This window comes from Sinocyclocheilus rhinocerous, unplaced genomic scaffold, assembly GCF_001515625.1.
Source record: "Sinocyclocheilus rhinocerous isolate Xijiao unplaced genomic scaffold, SAMN03320098_v1.1 scaffold942, whole genome shotgun sequence".
In the NCBI taxonomy this organism is placed as follows: domain Eukaryota; kingdom Metazoa; phylum Chordata; class Actinopteri; order Cypriniformes; family Cyprinidae; genus Sinocyclocheilus; species Sinocyclocheilus rhinocerous.
The window spans coordinates 2,742,880-2,762,291 of record NW_015627890.1 but is presented as its reverse complement, the minus strand read 5'-3'; the positions used below and the strand labels follow the sequence as shown (position 1 = coordinate 2,762,291).

At 35.3% G+C, this 19,412-nt stretch overlaps 1 protein-coding gene and 1 long non-coding RNA gene across 2 annotated transcripts in view; one reads left to right on the top strand and one right to left on the bottom strand.

Moving 5' to 3' along the window:
- Positions 1 to 1,620: 1,620 nt before the first annotated feature.
- Positions 1,621 to 19,412, bottom strand: part of LOC107735491 (beta-1,4-N-acetylgalactosaminyltransferase 3-like) — a 26,243-nt gene continuing 8,451 nt past the window's right edge. The window contains exons 2-20 of the mRNA XM_016547156.1: positions 18,136 to 18,208; positions 16,921 to 16,984; positions 16,154 to 16,249; positions 15,352 to 15,442; positions 15,156 to 15,256; positions 14,999 to 15,066; positions 13,485 to 13,563; positions 13,348 to 13,414; positions 12,367 to 12,510; positions 10,816 to 10,925; positions 10,586 to 10,686; positions 9,289 to 9,356; positions 7,426 to 8,842; positions 6,211 to 6,464; positions 5,910 to 6,063; positions 5,632 to 5,704; positions 5,323 to 5,476; positions 4,558 to 4,684; positions 1,621 to 2,446 (exon numbers count right to left, since the gene is read on the bottom strand). Of these exons, the coding sequence (XP_016402642.1) occupies positions 2,338 to 2,446; positions 4,558 to 4,684; positions 5,323 to 5,476; positions 5,632 to 5,704; positions 5,910 to 6,063; positions 6,211 to 6,464; positions 7,426 to 8,842; positions 9,289 to 9,356; positions 10,586 to 10,686; positions 10,816 to 10,925; positions 12,367 to 12,510; positions 13,348 to 13,414; positions 13,485 to 13,563; positions 14,999 to 15,066; positions 15,156 to 15,256; positions 15,352 to 15,442; positions 16,154 to 16,249; positions 16,921 to 16,984; positions 18,136 to 18,208 (3,350 nt within the window). The 3' untranslated portion in view covers positions 1,621 to 2,337. The remainder of the gene's footprint in view (positions 2,447 to 4,557; positions 4,685 to 5,322; positions 5,477 to 5,631; positions 5,705 to 5,909; positions 6,064 to 6,210; positions 6,465 to 7,425; positions 8,843 to 9,288; positions 9,357 to 10,585; positions 10,687 to 10,815; positions 10,926 to 12,366; positions 12,511 to 13,347; positions 13,415 to 13,484; positions 13,564 to 14,998; positions 15,067 to 15,155; positions 15,257 to 15,351; positions 15,443 to 16,153; positions 16,250 to 16,920; positions 16,985 to 18,135; positions 18,209 to 19,412) is intronic.
- Positions 16,100 to 19,412, top strand: part of LOC107735503 (uncharacterized) — an 8,795-nt gene continuing 5,482 nt past the window's right edge. Inside the window, exon 1 of the long non-coding RNA XR_001639432.1 lies at positions 16,100 to 16,110. This is a non-coding gene — a long non-coding RNA (uncharacterized LOC107735503). The remainder of the gene's footprint in view (positions 16,111 to 19,412) is intronic.

Genomic DNA, 19,412 nt, shown 5'->3' with positions numbered 1-19,412 from the left:
TCACTCTCACTTCATTGATTCACTTCAGAAAGCCTTTATACACCTAGTAAGTCACGTACACCTAGGGTGACCACACTGCTCTTTTTGGTCAAACTACTTTTCGATCATTACCTTCAGCAAGAGTGAAAACAGGAAAACAAAGCCAAAACCTGGATATTTTTTATGGCAATATAGAAAATCTGGCCAGGATGTGTCCGGGAAAAAGAGCATTATACACCTAGGATGGCTTGAGGGTGAGTAAATCATGGGGTAATTTTCATTTTTGGGTGAACTATCCCTTTAATGCAGCTTCAAAGCAGTTCAAGCATGAAACGCATTTATATTTTTTTCAAAAGAAATGTTCCTGCTTCCACTATAAACAAATCATTTACATTTGCAGAACTGAGAATCCTACCGCAGTACTGAGAAATGTTCTTCGAGGTCTTGGTCTAGTTATTTATTACAGCAATGATGCACATTTACAAGCAGCTATTTCTGGAGTCTGGCACAACAGACAGGGATCAGCCTATGTAACGATGGAGTGATGGAACAGAAGAATGATGAAGCTAACATGCCGACAGACAGAAGACTGAAAGGAAGTACATTATCCAATGCTGCAGTCAGACAGTAAACTAATTAATATATTTGCTTAATGCTCATGAACAGGTGATGCTGATATTGATTATATAACAAATAAAACACACTAAAGAAATCCGAAGAAACATTTTATTTTAAGGTTGTTGGTGTCTGCATGAATGACGTATTTGCCAACAAAATATTTGGAAAAATAAATAAAAAACAACTTAATTTTTTTTTAAGTAACACACTATTGACTGTCAGATCTACAATGCATTGAATTTTTTTTTTTTTTACAAAAAAGCCCAGCAAAAAAAACAATAAAAAAAAAACAAAAAACTGCAAGGCAGCAACATTTAGAGCATGTGTAACCATTAAAAAGAATCTCTGTAAAAACAGCACCAAATCCCTACACAAACCAGTGTACAGTAGATATTTCCATCTGATTTCCTCCAAATTAGATACAGCAGAAGGCACTTATGAGTGAGCGTGTTCTATGTCAGCTTTCATTTTGACAATTTTGCATGTAATTCATCAGAGTACAAACTCCTAACAAACCAAATAAGAACCCTACAGTAAAGAATTGAAATCGACTGTGTATGATGAATATTAGGATCTAAATAATACTGTACAGTAATACTGTACAGGATTGAATCAGTCTAAATCATCTTGAGCCAGGTTTACTCATCGGAATGTGTCATGAACACAAGAAAACTGGCTGTTCAGGTACTTAACGCTGGATAATCCCTTTCTCTTTTGTATAAAAAGAACATTTTCCTTCAATACCACTACAAAATGGCAAATATCCAAAATAAGAAAAAATTTCATACCCTCCTCAAAATAAATTACATTTTGCATAAAGATAATTAAGCCTTGAATGAAGGTATTGTGACATTATGTATGTTCAATGACAATTAAGCACATCTATACTAATAATTTTCCTGTATATTACAAAAACAAAAATATGAATGCATTTTTTAATATTTAAATCAGCATACAGACCAATGCTACCATGATTTTAAATGTAAATGATTTTAATTTAAATTGAATAATATGTCTGTCTATTTTCTGCTTTATAGTAATACGAATTTGGGAGTAACTTACTGAAAAACTATTCTTTTAACATAAGGTAATTTCTTTTGTATTTTGAGGGTGATATACGACAGATGTGTTTTTGACAGGCTTTGTGAGACTGATTTGAAAACAGAACAGCATTTCTATAACCTGAATGAATTCACTTTCTTAGACAAACATGCTCTTTGAATATTGCACTTCTCTTTGGTTTCGGCCACTGATTCTTTCAGTCCCTAAGAGGTCACACAGCATTAAACCCTCGCCCAAGACACCTACCTACCTGAATAAATACACTTTTTCTCAATATATACATCTCATTGAACGTCATATTTCTATCTGTCAGAACAGAATACTCAGCCAGACGTGACTGAAGGCATATTATTGACCTGGAAGTGACGACAATGACAAAGTGATGCTGAAGCCATCAATAACTTGTATCGGTTCCTTTAACGTCTGTTTTTCTTGATAGCATAGCTAGCTTTGGAGAAACATTCCAACTTTGGAAATGATCCAGTGAGGTTTGGATGCAACAGTGTTACACAACTCATCTTCAACCCAAACATCACAGGCGTCCTTGTCCTGAGTCTCTGTGTGTTTCCACCTCAAATTCACCTTCTGTCAGATGTGACCTGGAACTCATCCAGAATGTCCTGAAGTTTAAAGTGCCATGGTAACCGTTGCTCAGCAGTGGCGAGACTGTTGACATGGTTACGTGTTGCGCAGCATCTGGCGGTTCCACATTCCACGCTTTGAGTGAAAGTGATGGAAGAAGTTCCTCAGGTAGAGTCGTTCCACCTCCAGCCCACCCTGAAGGATCCTTGAGACCACAGAAAACAGAAAGCACTTCACACACCAAATAATGTTTGTTTAGCATTAGAGATTATAGATATTAAAATTCTGTCCCGACACAAAAAGCTGCATTATTTTCACATTACAGGCAATAGCCAATATTAATATTCTAGACAAGGCAAGTTTATTTATATAGCACATTTCATACTATATATGATGGCAATTCGAAGTGCTTTACATAAACGTCACCTCCGTGGTAAAAAAGATCAAAGATGATCTGGATAGGTGGATGGATCTAGCTATATCCTGGCTGGGTCGGATAGGGTTAATTCAAATGAACATCCTCCGTATTACACATGACTCCAATTTACATTGGCAGGAATATGATTAGGGATCTGGAAAAGCATTTTTCAAGGTTTATTTGGCATAAAAACAAACCAAGAATGAAAATCTACTAAATACAATTAACAATTGAGGCTGGTGGTCTCTCCCTCCCTAATATTTGTTTCTATACCTGGTCTTGTCTTGCTAGAATCCTACTAAACTGGTGTCAGGATATGCACTCAGCTATGAATATTGATTTATTTTTTACTTTGCCGTATTCTCCATTCAGCCTGCTTACTGGGACACAAAGTACAATTATCCTGAATATGAAAAGCAATCCCTTTCTTCAGGGTACATTAAAGGTGTGGTGGATATCTGTTAATTTTTTGGTAACAACAGCTCGCCAGTTTTATTGACGCCTCTCATTAGGAATCAGGAGTTTCCTCCTGGGGTTAAGGACAGTATGTTCCAGCAATGGTATAAAAAGGGAATCAAATTTCTTCTTCATTTGTTTGATGGTGACATGCTTTCAACAGCTGTAGGATAAATTTAACATGCCAAAGCAGCATTTCTTTGGCTATCTACAAATTAGACATTTTATACAAACCAAGATCCCTGGTTCTTCCCCTAGCTTGTCAAAATCTCCAATGGTTTATTTATTAATTCAAGAAAGCAAGTTAAGAAAAGTGATTTCTGCAGTTTATTGCTTATTTCTCAAGCATGCTGGTCTTAATATTTCAGCATTTAGAAATGTGTGGGAGAAAGATTCTGGTAGCATCCCTGAGAACAAAGAGTGGGAGAAGGCCTTAAAACATATGGGCAGTATATTTATTTCCATGAAGCAAGAGAAACACAGTTTAAAATTGTCCAGGGCTTGCATTGCACCCCATGCATTCTTAACAAAATTAATCCGCAAAGATTGTCAATTTGCTTAAAGTGTAAGAGTGTTGCTACGCATAGCCATATGTTTTGGTTTTGTCCGTTAATCTCACGATTCTGGAGCAAGGTCCAAAGGAGATTAGAGAACATATTTGGATATACTATATGTAAAGACCCTTGACTCTTCATCCTAGGTCTGGTACACAATAACTCGACACTTGCACCAGGGGACTTAACTCTTGCTCAGTTTATTTTTATTGCCCGAAGATGTATATTAATTAATTGGATTAAAGACAAACCACCATCAATTCACCAGTGGTTTCAAGAGATTTACAGTATACTTCCATTTGAAAGAATCAGTGCATCACTTAAGGGGAATGTGGATACTTTTAGATGTATCTGGTCTCCTTTTTTTGCCATCTTACCAAACTCAACTAAAGAAACTGTAGAGCTTGGCCCAATAGACATGACTTGGAAAATGCTTAATTTAAAGAAAATTTAATGCTGTTGTTATGTATGTATACTATCCAGGGGGTGGGGTGGGTGGGGATGTTTTTTTTTTTTTGATTTATGTACTTTTGCTTGTTTGCAATGTGTTATTTTGTATGTTATTCTTGTTAAAAACCAATAAACATTCAGTAAAAAAAGTGCTTTACATAAAAGTGATTAAAAATAAAAATGTGCATAGAAATAAAAAATAATACTTTTTTTTTTTTTACTATTTTAGTACAATTTTATACTATAAAATATATATTAGATATTAAGTTTTATTTTCATAAAAATTCAAATCTAAAAATTAGAAATCTTTAAATGCTGCCAGTGAGTTTAGGAATTACAACATCATAATGCACAATATTAAAAATGATACTGACTTTTAATGATTAACTTGTATTAACTGTATTAAGTGTGATATTAGTGTATTGTCTCATGACTGACCTGTCCAGTAGTTCCCAGTCCTCTCCGCCCCAGCGGTCAGTGAATTCTTTGGTGTTCATGCCCCCAATGGAGTCCAGGTCTGATTTATAAATGCCCAGAAGACCAAAGCCATTGACCTCCCAATAACCTGCACATTACCAGCACAACTGTTTTCAACACTGAAAATAACAAGAAATGTTTCTTGTAGAGCCCTGCACGGGCCTCAAATCTAGGCCCTAGCCTGGCCCTTGTCCAGCTTAGCAGAATTGTCGGCCCGAGTCCGAATGGAGCCTGTGTCTTTTTTATCTCTCTCTCTTCCCCATTACACAGCTGCTGTTGCAGCTATTTGATTTTAATGGCAAAGTGGTTATATTTATTTTCGTTTCTTTAATAAGTTAATTTGGAAAAAAAGTTACATTAAAGTTTTTGTTTTTTAAAGTGACGACCAAGCGGCCAGCGGCAGACAGTGAGTTGATCACATGTTTGATCAATTTAGCCTTCTCAAATCAACACGACGTAAATAAGTCGGGCCCTGTCAGGCTGAAATGCAGGGCTCTAGTTTCTTGAGCACTAAATCAGCAATAGAATGATTTCTGAAGGATCACGTGACACTGAATACTGGAGTAATGGCTGCTGAAAATTCAGATTTCTTTCAAAAACATAAAAAAACAAAACCGTATTAACCCCAATCTTTTGAATAACAGTGAATGTGTTGATATACAGTAATCTGATTCTGTGTTGTATATGACGGTTTTATCAGTTTATCTTGTGTTTGTAAGTCTGTACCATCAGGTTCCAAAGGTGTAGCGCCACAGTTCAGTCGCATGACTATCGGAGCAAAGGCCATGTGCCTCTCCACACAGTGTTTTCTCACAGTGTCGATGAAGCCAGGTGGAAAATGGATGTGCAGATCACAAAGAAACACAATACTGTGATCATCCTGAGAAAAAGACAGATCTTTATAAGCTGCAATTAAGTGACATCTATCACCTTGCATTAGTTCTGCTTTCATTTTCACTGAAGATCATGGCATGTTTCGAACAAGTATTAGAAATTCATGTCATGTGTCTGGTGCGTATTGCGTCTTAAACTTACAGTAATGAGGTCTATTCCTGCCTGAAGTCCTGCTGATCTCTCAAAGTTTCCACTTAACCTGAGGTACTGATACCTGAAACAGAGGACACACAATAGAAAGGGAGTCAAAGTGGGGTCTCATTTTACGGAGTTGTAGTAAAGTGACTTTACCACACGTTCAGAAAGAAATATGATAGCTACAGAAGCATGAGAGATGACATAATGTGCCATATGATCATGAAATCTAACTCATGAAGGATCACTCTACTAAGCGTGTATTTATAAACTGGTAAATGTACCTGGGTAAATAAGAGTTCTGTAGTGCTTGTTCTACGTTCATATCAGTGCTTTCATAGTCAGTAATGATGACGTTGAAGTTCTGATCTCCAGTGGTGCGGTATATCTCCTCCATGTCTGAAATAAACTGCTGCACCCAACGGGCCTGGTTCTTCACTGCAGACATACAAACACAGACAGTGCTTTATTAAGATATTTCATGCAGCATACAAAGAAACATGCCCAAGTCGTTTCCTTCACCAGGGATAGTAAGAAAGCATCTTGAATAAAACTTCAGTAAATCCTTCTCTATATGAGAGTTACCTGGGATGATGAAGTGGACAGTAGCAGTCGGGTTCCAGTAGAAACTATATGGATTGCAAAGTTTAAGTTCTTCACCTTGAGCATTTTGTTTTTTGTGAGAACCCCAGTCTTCAGTTCTTTTCACATAGATGTACTGAACCAGGCGCAGGTGGCGTCCTGAAGCCTCCAACAATTCCAGTTCCAGTAGATATCTACTGCCACGATTGTAATCAGGCTTCTTCTCAATGTTCACAATACGCTCTAGAGAGAACTGCCTACACACACCGATTAGTGTCAGAGATTAATTAAAATGTTCAGAATGGCATATTACTATACTATAAATACCGTTTTTACTGTGTACAGATTTTCTGTATTTATGCAAAACTATAGGACCGGAGCACACTGTGTGACATACTCTAGTCCAAAATGCAATGCACTTCTAATTTCCATTATGATGGTGAATGAACTGAAAATACTATTAACTAATATTTTTGATCAGCATGCCAAATGATCACTCATGCAGCATACAATTTAAAATGGTGCATTTAGAAAATAATAATTTAATATAAAAATTAAATATTGCATACATTACAGTTCAAAATTTTGGGTCGCTTAGATTTTTTAATGTTTTTGAAAGATGTCTCTTATGCTCACCAAGGCTGAATTTATTTGATAGAGAAAAATAGTTATATTATGAAATATTATTACAATTTTAAATACCCATTTTCTATTGTAATATATTTTGAAATGTAATTTATTCCTGTAATGCAAAGCTGAATTTTCAGCATCATTACTCCAGTCTTCAGTGTCACATGATCCTTCAGAAATCAGTATAATATGCTGATTTGCTGCTCAAGAAACATTTCTTATTATTATCAATACTGAAAACAATTATGCTGCTTAATATTTTTGTGGAAACCACAATGTGTTTATTTTTCAGAACTCTTTTATGAATATAAAGTTTAAAAGAACAGCATTTAATTGAAATGGAAGTCTTTTGTAGCATTATAAATATCTTTACTGTCACTTTGATCAGTTTAATGTGTCCTTGTTGAATAAAAGTATTAATTTCTTTCTTTTCGAACAAACCCATATAAAAAAAGTTACTCTTTTGACGCAGGTTTCACAGGCAGTATTCTGTATAAACTGTTCCAAACCAAGCTCATAGAGTTTTATTTTGCATACTGCAGAATTAATTGAATATTAGATTCATTATAATTGTAACAGTCGGCCTACCTTGGATATTTCTTGTTTAGTTTCTTCATGAGAGCTTCCACTACAGACAACGCTTCTGATTCCTCAAGCAGCAGGTTTCCAGACACATTACACTTCAGATCGATCCAGTCGGAGCGCAAGGCATGCAGATCTAGGGGTTTAGCCTGGAACGTCTGACACCACTTGACTTCCACGTCATACACAACCCTGTTTGTGAGGTCATAGTCTTCTTCCTCCGAGAAACCCTGATTCACCCAAGAGTCTTCTTCATTTCCTCCGTCTTCGACCTCTTCTATATGTATCGCATTATCCTGAATCTCTTTTTCCTTTCTGACGTCATTCACATGACCCCAGCGGCTGTTATATTCTTCGTTAGATGGAGCCGCGATGACCGATGCCTTATTCGATGAGTTTTGGTGTTGATGTTGGGTAATTTGGAGATGATGAGCCACATTTTCGTGCTTGATAATATTGTTGTCATCTTCTACAGCCTTTTCAGGGTTGTCCTTCAAAAATTGCATGGCTTCATCTGCTTTATGTTTTGGGTGTTTGAGCCTCTTTATAGGTTCTGCTTTGACTTCATCCCCATCCAAGGAAGGCCTTTTATCTTTAACCTCATCTAATGTGTTCTTGGGTGCCCTGTCCACATGTTCTCCAAGATAGACTTTCCGATTACCCATCCGATTCACAAGATCATGACGTTCCTTCTGGACCTCATCAAACATGGCAGAGTTGGTCACTGATCTTTGCTTCATCTCATTGGCTTCTCGTATGTTCTCCATGGGAATATTTCTGTCTCTGACTGCCACAAGATTTGGATTTCCATCACTACTATTGCTGTATTTGGCTTCACGCAGGTGGAGCTCAATTCTATCACCCGGAGTGAGAGATTGGTCCACTTGTTGTTTCACCTTTGACCTCGAGCGATCTTCTCTCTGAGCTGGTCCTGGATTCTTCTGGTCAGGTATCTTCTCCATGATGTTATTCTGAAACCGCTGTGAGTCTTTTTCTTTTCCCAGGTCATAGTTCTTCACCTCAGAAGGTGGGTTTTGGAGGTAGTGTTGATCCTGTAGGTTTTGTTCAGGACGTCTCCTTTTCTTCTTCTTTCTTGGTTGCTGCTGTGGTTCCTCTGGGTGGTTCTGTGGTTCTCCAGGTGGTTTTTGGATTTCCTTAGGTTGGTTGTCTTGGTCCATCTGTTGAAATTTGTTGTTTAGGTCCCTGTCTTCCCTCTTTTTTCTGATTCTGCCATGTTTCTGGACAGAAAACAGATTGCGGCGTCTCTTCATTATATAATCATCAAAATTGTCTCCATAATCCGGGAGAACCTTGTTCCTCTCCATAGCTTTCATTTGCTTCCTCTCCTCATACTTTCCAGCTTTCTGAAAGCCCTCATCTTCATTTCTGCCCAGATTCACGGCTCTTCCTAGCATGCCGTCTCCTACAGGAAGACAAAGACAAGCATTAAGTGTCTTGAAATGGGGAATGAATAAGCACTTCCTTTCAGAGAGTTTTAAGTTCTGAAACATCAAGCTGATGCATGTTTTAATGCAATAGTTAAAGACAACAAAATTGACCATATTTTAATAAATTTACCTGATCTTATAGCACACAATTCATGATTATACATTTTAATAATGTTTAACATTATACATGATTAATAAGATAATAATGTTTGCTTTAAAAATTTCATAAAATTAAGCCCTGCTCATTTACAACAAAATATTTCTGAAACAAAGTCACCTACATCTTGGATGCCCTGGGGGTAAGCAGATAAACATCAAATTTTCATTTTTGGGTGAACTATCCCTTTAAGGAAGTTAAATGCAATGCGAATGTTGTCTTTAAATTTAAAGACACCACAAAAGCATTCATTGTTTGCTGTACCTTTGTATTTGATGACTAACTCCTCATTTTCAGGCAAATCCAGTTGAATGTAGTTTGAGAAGCCGTATCTAAAAAGAAATGAATTGATTTGATATCATAATGGCCACTAAAGTCATCACTAAAAATCATCACTAAAGGCCTTGTTCAGATTGTCGGTCCAAATCCGATTTTTGTGCATATCCAATTGGAATCTGATTTAAACTTTTGACTGTCCACACTGTGTATCATGTCTGTTCAGACCGGATTTGAGTGTCCGTGGTGCTTTTTCGTTTTACTAACTATCTGCATTGGTTTCTATGGCAATGACGTTGCGTTGGTATGCATACGCCAAAAACAACAATAACAGCATTACAGTTTGCAATACAGATGTTGTCTTACATCGTGACAACATGTTGCCGTCGTGCTGGATTATATTGCGTCTTATGAGGCAGCGTCAGAAACGTAGGAAGCACGGCTTTTTTCCGTGCTGCCGTCTGGTCTCAAAACTCAAAGAGGTGCATAGACCAGCAGTATACGGTCATTTTCTGCCTGACTTGCACTTCGCGACAACACAGCCTTGTTTCTGCAAAGACATTAAGCATGTTTTCTACAAACAACATCTGACGTATTTACATTTTACGTGGTGTGAGAAACAGACATAGGCAAAAAAGCTATGCTAAATCCGATCTGAGCGGTCAGACTGAAATGGATTTCCAGAAATGCGGTTTGAATAGGATTTCAAACCACATATAAATGTGGCTTGAAACAGATTTCTAAAAATCAGATTTCAGGTGATTTTTTGTCGTTCAGACTTGCTAAATATGATCAGATTCTATTCGGATATGCACAATAAAATAGGATTAGGACTGACAGTCGGAACAAGGCTAAAGAGAACTAGATTGACTGTACACGACCATTCAAAAAATTTGGGGTCAGTAAGATTTTTTTATAAAGAAATTCATACTTTGATTCAGCAAGAATGCATTAAATTGATGATCAAATGTGACAGTAAACATTTCTATTTCAAATGATGTTCAAATAAAGCAGCATATTATAAACATTACTGAAGGATCATGTGACTAAAGACTGGAGAAATGGCTGCTGGACATTCAGCTTTGCATCACAGGAATAAATGAGATTTCAAAATACATTCAAATAGAAAACAGCTATTTTAATTGTATTAATATTTCACAATATCACTGTTTTTACTATATTTTTTTAATCAAATAAATACAGCCTTGGTGAGCATAAGAGACTTTCGAAAAAACGTACCAACCCCAGACATATGAATGGTAGTGTACTGTATTTGTGCGTCTACCTTTCCAGGTAATATGGATTCCCATGGTAGAAACATTTGTTATCGTTCTCCATGTGTGTGAGCCGTGTGTAGTCATTAGGATACACGTACGTCAGGTGCACCTGCAACAAATTAGATTGATCGAGATCATGCAAGCATATGCACAACAACATTCTGTGCTTTATAAAGGAATGCAATAAAAAATAATTTCTCTTAGTTTTCTAGCTATGTATGTGTGTGTAAGCACTTACAAACTGCAGGCCCTGGTAGCGCATTAAAGGATATCCCTTTATGCTGTAGCTGGGGTTATAGATACAGTCAGGTAAAACTCCCAGCAAACGTGCCCTGTCCAATAATGGAACTACTTGTACAAATACATACAAACAAGAAAAACATAAATAACACTTCATTACTATTATTATAATAACAATAACAACAACAAAATGCACAGTTAAATACATTAAAGGGGTCATATAACGTTGCTAAAAAAGAACATTATTTTGTGTATTTGGTGTAATGAAATGCGGTTTAAGGTTAAAAAAACACATTATTTTCCACATACTGTACATTATTGTTTCTCCTCTATGCCCCGCCTTTCTGAAACGCGTCGATTTTTACAAAGCTCATCGGTCTGAAAAGCGAGGTGTGCTCTGATTGGCCAGCTATTCAGTGCGTTGTGATTGGCCGAATACCTCAAGCGTGTGACGGAAATGTTACACCCCTACCATACTGTGATGCCGTGTCCCGGTGCGACGAGACAAAACCAATAAAACCCATTACAAACGAGGCATTTGTAGTATCCAGTGGGGGCAAAGAGAAAGGAAAAATTGCAATCGCATCATATGACCCCTTTAATACTTAAATGTATTAATTCTACAAACTGAAGCATCTAATGCAGTGGTTCTTTATTTTTAAATGACTAGTATCATTACTAATATTAGTATTACTGTTTTTATTAAAGAACACATGAATACAGTTCTTAAAACTTGTGAAATTACAAAATGGAGAGTGGTTAATTTAATTAAAGTAATGTAATTAATTGTAAGATTCTGAGTTTCTGTTAATAAAAAGTAGCTTTGTCATAATTGCAGCAGAAATAACAAAAATATTATATAGAACATGGGGTTGGGGGTGACCATAGAATATTGTGTTGGACAACAAGGCCCTTTTTTAGTCAAAAAGGCTAAGAATCACTGCGCAAATGTCTCTATGCCACAAGGTGGCACTGAATTCATGTTCTGTCTGCATATATTCCAATGTTTTAAGAAGTGCTTGTACACATGCACATGCAACTTTAAGATCTGTTGTAGATTTTGTCTGAAAATCAATACATCACAAAACTAGCAAGTAACTACAGACAAGAACCAAACATAATATAAAGTGAGGGAAATAATAACAAGAAGTGCAGATGACAATGATGTAGTATTTATTATAACCGAACTCTCATCATCTGCCAGGTCCACTTAATTAAAAAATTCTATATTCCCTCACTCTCATTTTTCAAACCTGTATACATATATTCTGTGTGCAGTTATATTACGTACACACTGTCCATTTTGGACCGTTTTGACAGACATGGTTACCATGAACCATCAATGTATTAAAAGAGTTGTGTAAATATTCTTTACTTTTACTTCCACTAAAAAATATCTGCATGTGGGTTTGGAACGCCCTGAGGGTTTCCCTTTAACGAGTTAAGTTCAGTGTTTAATAGCCGAGAATGTCTGCATTGTTGGCGTATTATGTTTATTTTGACTATGAAAAGGGTGTTGAGTAAATGAGTTTGTGCCTGAATTTCTCACCCTGATGAAACGAGTCACGTGGATCTGCTCTCAGCATGTCTACTCCATGGGGCGGAGTCTGAGATGACCTCTGGAGCGGAGTCACATGACTGGCAATGGTCTGAGGAATGTGATTGACATCTGCTGCCTTCAGAGAGGACTCATCTGTGCACACACACACACACACACACACACATACAATTAGGCCTGGTACAGCAGAGCTGGTTTTACTGTGTGTAAACTGTGACATACAAAAATTAGGTAATCAGTTTGGAAAGCACACTACCATGCTAATTAGTATGTAGACTGTTCAAGTTTAGACTTGATTAAAAATGCAACATTTCTGAGATGACTACTTTTTTTTAAAGTATGTTAAATATTATATGTAAACTAGTATTTGCAAACATACCAATTTCAGTTTTCATTTAATATTAGTTTAATTTTATATTGCAGTTTTGTCATTTATATTTTTTATATATATTTCTATTTAGCTTTCATTTATATTTAATTTCAGTTTAAGTAATTTTAATACTTTAACAAACTTATTTTATTTCAGCTAATTGTCAAGGCAATATTTCAATTTTTTGTTTAAGTTTTTCATCTAATATTTTTTGTTATTTTTTTTTATTTCAGCTGTTTTTAAATTAATGAAAATCATACTTAATAAAATAATAAAAAAACAAATTTTAGTTTTAGTTAACAATAACTAATGCAAACACATCACCAAACTAGCAGTCAGAAGACACAAAAGCACAGTTTCTCACTAGAACTACATAAACATTTATACAAAAATGAATGCAAAGGCCTGTATTGACACACTTCAGCTGAAGCAATATGACAACAACACACACACACACACACACACACTTTGCACAGTGGCGACTACCCCATCATTAGCTCTATTTCAGGGCGTGTGCGGACAGGAGCAGCTATTCCAGGCGACCTAACACTACCCTGACATTTCTGCAACCACATCCCAAAATAACACACACACTCACTCACTGGTGTAGAGGGAGATGAACTTGGAATCAATGATTGAAAATCCATTCCCGATCTGTTTGAGGCGCCACTGTAAGTAAAGACAGTGTCATAACAGTGTACAACAATCATACACAAACACCCTCAGTAAACACACTCACCGCAACCTCCACATGGTCTGTTCCTTTATCGTTTTGTTTGTGGATAAGCTCAAAGAAATATTTATTGTTCTTTTGCAGACTGTAAAAAAAAAAAAAAAAAAAAAGTGACATTTTACCACTTTGGCATGAACACCATCAGATCTTTGAATTTTTTTTATAAAGCATCTAATGCAACTCAAAAGTTTTACATTAAAAGATAACATGAAATTGACTCTATTTACTTTATTAATAAATCAATCAATTTAAATATTTTTTTCTTTATTTATTCGAAATATTTTTTTTTCTTTATAGTGACATTAAAAGTTGCTTTCTCAATATGCTTTACCACAAAGACAAGACACATCAGAATAAAACAAAATAATTTAAACAAATACAATTAGGAAATAGGAAATTAGTAAAAAAAAACAAACAGAAATACATGAACTATTCTAATGAAAAATCAAGTATTTATATTTTTTATTTTATATATTATATACTATAATATATTATACTAAAATAATGTCATTTAATTGATAAATAAATAATGATTAATTAAATTTAAAAAAAACTTGTGTAATCATGTAATGTTTTTCCAGTTAAAGGGATAGTTCATGCAAAAATGAAAAAGAAGATTTTTTGAAGAATTTGTGGTAGCCACTGACTTCCATGGTATTTTTTCCATACTATGGAAGTCAATGGCTACCGTCAACTGTTACACAAATTCTTCAAAATATCTTAATTGTGTTCAACGGAAGAAAGAAACTAATACAGTTTTGGAACAACTTATAGGTGAGTAAATGATGACAGAACTTTCATTTTTGTGTGAACTATCCCTTTAAATCAAGTTATTTATTAAAGTTTTTTTAAGTAATAAAAAAGACAAACGCATATAACAATTATTAAACTGATGTACATCTACGCTTCCATTCTAAACACATCCTATCATATACTATCATATCCTATGATATGATATACTATCATATATTATACTATACATATATTATAAAAATGTATTTTATTAAAATTATTACAAAAGATTCAGAGACCCAACTAAAGTGGTTTTGTAACTTTCTCAGACTAATAATATCAGAGCCTAACATCTCGATGAATTTGATCCATACTGCCTACAGCAATGTTTCTGATTCTGAAATCACATTTTAAAATCACGTTTTGTTTACTGTTGAATGTGCATGCACATTAGCTGGATCTGCCTTGTTTTGTGTGATTTGAGCTAAAGATACATAATTGATTTTTGTTGTTTAATTTAAAGTATGTTACTGAAATGTAATCTTGGCCAACAGTTGTTAGACACACACACACACACACACTATTACAAATCATATTACAACAGACAAATACTTCTAATGATTTCCCACATTGTGCCATGACCAGAATCAGGACACAAGCAGCAGCTTGTGAGTCTACACATATTGAATGTAAAAATTGTTTTTTATCGAGTTATGTGGTCATAACATGGAGAGATGTGTGAGCACCTCCCTGAAGCATTATGAAACACAAACACAGCATTCACTTACGGAATGAGATCTGATATCTGACTGGCGTATTTCCCATATTCCCCTGGGGCGGTCCATTCTCTGCCTGTCTAAAAATGCAGGAATCACAAAATTAAGTGTATGCATTTCACGCATCTGAATTAAAGTAATTGTAAAGTTGACACTCTGTCTCACAAACCTTTCCAACGTAAGCGCGGAGCTTCAGATTGTCTGGATTCTCATCATCACTGAGCCAAAACTCACTGTTATCATCAGACGCCACTGCAAAAAGAAAGTCACCTGCCAAACAAAGGGGAGGATTAACAGTGGGACAATGGCACACAATCTGAACGTGTGTGTGTGTGTGTGTGTGTGAGAAAGAGAGAAAGACAGACCATCAGTATAAGGATGTATGTATCCAAATATCCTGAGTCCATAATTGGTCCAGCTGGGCGACACAGCAAGCTTCTTCACAGTTGTACGATTCTACAGAGATAAAAACATATCAAATGCAATGCAAACAAATACTAGGGTAGCACTGTTTGTTAACATGCTTGATCTTTTTATAGTAGGTATACTAGTTTGTTTGCTAGTACTTTTTTTATTCACATATACAACCTGGGTCTATTCTAGCAGTATTTTGAGTAAATGTATCGGTTTAAATTTATTAAAATAAAAAGCATGAAATGTATATATGTGAAAAAAAGGTTATTTTGTCAACTTTTTTCAGAAATGTCCTCAATTCTAACAGACATGGCCTAAAAGACATTAAAACCCATTTCACATTTTTATTTTTCAAAATGTCCCAATTGCAAAAATACAGTAAAAACAGTCATATTGTGAAATATTATTACAAATTAAAATTTTATATATTTCAAAATGTTATTTATTCCTGTGATTGCAAAACTGAATTTTCAGCAGTCATTACTCCAGTCATATGATCCTTCAGAAATCATTCTAATATGCGGATTTGAAAAAAATTCTTATACCAATGCTGAAAACAGCTGTGCTGTCTAATAATTCTATAAAAACATAGATAAATTTTTTGCAACTGTAAATGTCTTTACTGTCACTTTTGATCAATTTAATGCATACTTGCTGAATAAAAGTATTTGTTTAAAAATATTACTGACCCTAAACTTTTGAATGTTAGTGTATATATGGCAGATATGTCATCTGTACAGATATAACACCTACGTGAGGATATAGTGGATAATGTAGATTCTTCCGTAGTTGAGCTATAGATGTGCCACACCAGTCCTCAAAGATGTGAAGATTCGCCATTCCTTTATACTGCAGCAAACATACAACACACAAATATATACAAATGAACACATTTTTATATTCCAATAGTCTATACCATTAAAATATATTTCATCCATCAGACTGTAAAAACAAGGAAAACCCAAGTTTACATTATGCACTTGTGGGGTAAGACACTGCACTTTAATAAACATTAAAATACAGTTTCAAAAGTGTAGTAATGACATGTTTTCTATAGTGCTGAAATAATTTTGAAGCACTTTTAATTACTAACAAACATACAAAATGAACAAAAATGTAGAGCTCATGTGTAATGTTTAAAATAGTACAGGGACACCAGAGACACGCAGAGTCTTGCTAAATTTAACAAGACACCAAAACTCTTGCTGAAGACACACAGAAAGAGCCGTGGGCGACATACTCATGTGGCTTAATACCATCATCTTTACAGTATATGCACATTAACAGATCATGCATACAGAACTCTGAGTGACAGAAATATTACAAACTACTACACTAACAAAGTACCAAAAATACCATGGTATTGGTTTTTTGGGCACATACCAAGGAAATACTATGCTTTTTGAAGATGTGCCATGGCAATACCATGTTTTTGGGTATGCATAATCTTAAAACCATATTTTTGGACACTATGATAATGCTATCCATGTGTGTTTCTGTCATTGTGGCCATATCATTACCTCCACCCTCCATGTCTGTTGAGTGTTTTTTGGTTTCCAGATGTCTTTATCATGATTATCATCATGAGCCTGTGACACACACATAAAAAAAACACACAGAATTTTTGTTCATGCTTCTGCATTCTAGCAGCATTCTGGATTTCGTTTGCATTTCAAAATCTACTCTGCAACTACCTAGACAACATTTTTGAGCATTATATTTTTATTTCTACAGTATGTACATTTTCTGTATGTATGGAATACCAGAATGACCTACTACATTTGCAGTATACAACCAGGGGATGTTGCATGGAATACCATATCCCACAATGCAAAGTACTTAAAGAAACAGTTCACTCAAAAATGAGAATTTTCTGAAAGCTTACTCACCTTCTGATTATCCAAGATGTAGATGAGTTTGTTTCTTCATTGGAACAGATTTGGAGAAATTTAGCATTGCATCACTTGCTTACCAGTGGATCCTCTGCAGTGAATGGGTGCCGTCAGAATGAAAGTCCAGACAGCTGATAAAAACATCACAATAATCCACAAGTAATGTAAAAAGTAAACCATTTTCTTCTCACATTAAAATCCACTGTCATATTTGTTTAGAACGGTTTTGGACAGTTTTCACTTGTAAACAGTGCTTGATCTGTGCATATTTCTCTCCTGATTCAGACGAGGCGATTTTTTCACTGGAGAATGCAATATTGTGGATTGAGGACTCATATTTTAGCCTGACGGTTTAAATTAAAAAAATGTCTTGATGGATTTGTTTCTTACAAACATGCAACATTTCACTTCACGAGATGTTAATTGATGGACTGCAGTGGTGTGGATTATTGTGATGTTTTTATCTGTTTGGACTCTCATTCTGACGGCACCCATTCACTGCAGAGGAGCTATTGTTGAGCAAGTGATAGAATGCTAAATTTCTCCAAATCTGTTCCGATTTGCAAACAAACTCATAAACATCTTGGATGGCCTGGGGATGGGTAAATTTTCAGCAAATTTTCGTTTTTGGTTGAATTATTTGTTTAACTTGACCATTCACTTTGAAATGAACAAGAAGAAATGTCAGCCATGACAAATCTTTTTCTTGACACAATATATTATTTAAACCTCTGGCTGCTAAGAGTCATGTTTTTAAACAAAACTGAATTTAAAAATTGAAAATCATTTTAATTCCAAGACTATAACTGGTCTCCGTTAATGAAACATGAAACAAAAGGAGTCAAAGTGTCAGTTTTTACCGCATGTCGAGCAGCAGCTTTTGCCCAAGCAACGTTTTCACTGTGGACGGTTACACCTGAAAGACAAAAAGAGTAAATATTTAGTCAAGTAGCCAATAAATTAATTACATCTGGCGGACCATGTGTGTGTATTCGATCCAGGACATTGACATTAGGTAGCCATTGATGGTTTAGGATTTCTCCAGATAGACTGAAACTGATTCCATGTTCACATTAATCTTTAACAGGAGGGAAAGCATTAACTTACACACTGTCAATCACACCAAACACACTTTCAATCTTATCCCTAATTAGATTCAATTAAAAATATGCATTTTATGTAGTTTTTTTTTTTGTTTAAATCGGGTGTCCAGCATCCATGTTGTTCCATTTATAAAATGCACTAGTACATACAGAGTTTCCCGAAATGCAAAACAGGTCATTATGATTTATTTTTTTCTTCTGTGTCACAAATATGCTTCCTTGATCATTATTTAACTCCACACAAAACAGAGCATAATGATTTCCTGGTGCTGATTTTTCATACCAGCAACATATCTGTGCATGTACAGTACATTCTTAGGACATACAACACACTTACATTGTTTTTAATAAAGTCAGTTATGATTGCTAGCTAACCCCAGCTCTAAAAGGAAACTTTTTGCATTTTAAGAAACAAAAAGCATTCTTATTTATTTATAAATATGGTTTATCAATGCAGAAGTTTTGTCAGATTTACCAAGCTTCTAAGGACAATTTTGTTCCCTAAATATGCCTAAACACATGTACCCAGTGTATCATACAAACACCATAAACACATTTTAGCAACCAAAAATTCAAATAGTTTTGAAGAGCTGAAATCATTAAGCTAAACGGTGGTTTAATTAGCGCTTTGTTACTTTTAACATGAAACAAAGCTTCAGCTTTAAAAATTCTGTCAATTTTAATCACATACTAACAATAAATGTGGTTTTGATGCTCTATAATGTGGCGTGACAGATCGCTGTAGCTGTCTCAAGTCAAGCAGCATGTGAACCGATTATATCTTCCTTTTTAATACTAGTTAAAGGGTTAGTTCACCCAAAAATTAAAATTAGCCCACAAATTACTCACCCTCAAGTCATCCTAGGTGTATATGACTTTCTTCTTTCAGACGAATCCAGTCAGAGTTATATTAAAAATTGTCTTTGATCTTTCAAGCTGTTTAATGCCACTCAGCGGGTGATGCATGCATCAGTCCAAAAGAAGTTAAATAAAAAGCGCCCATCCATAAAAAAAAAA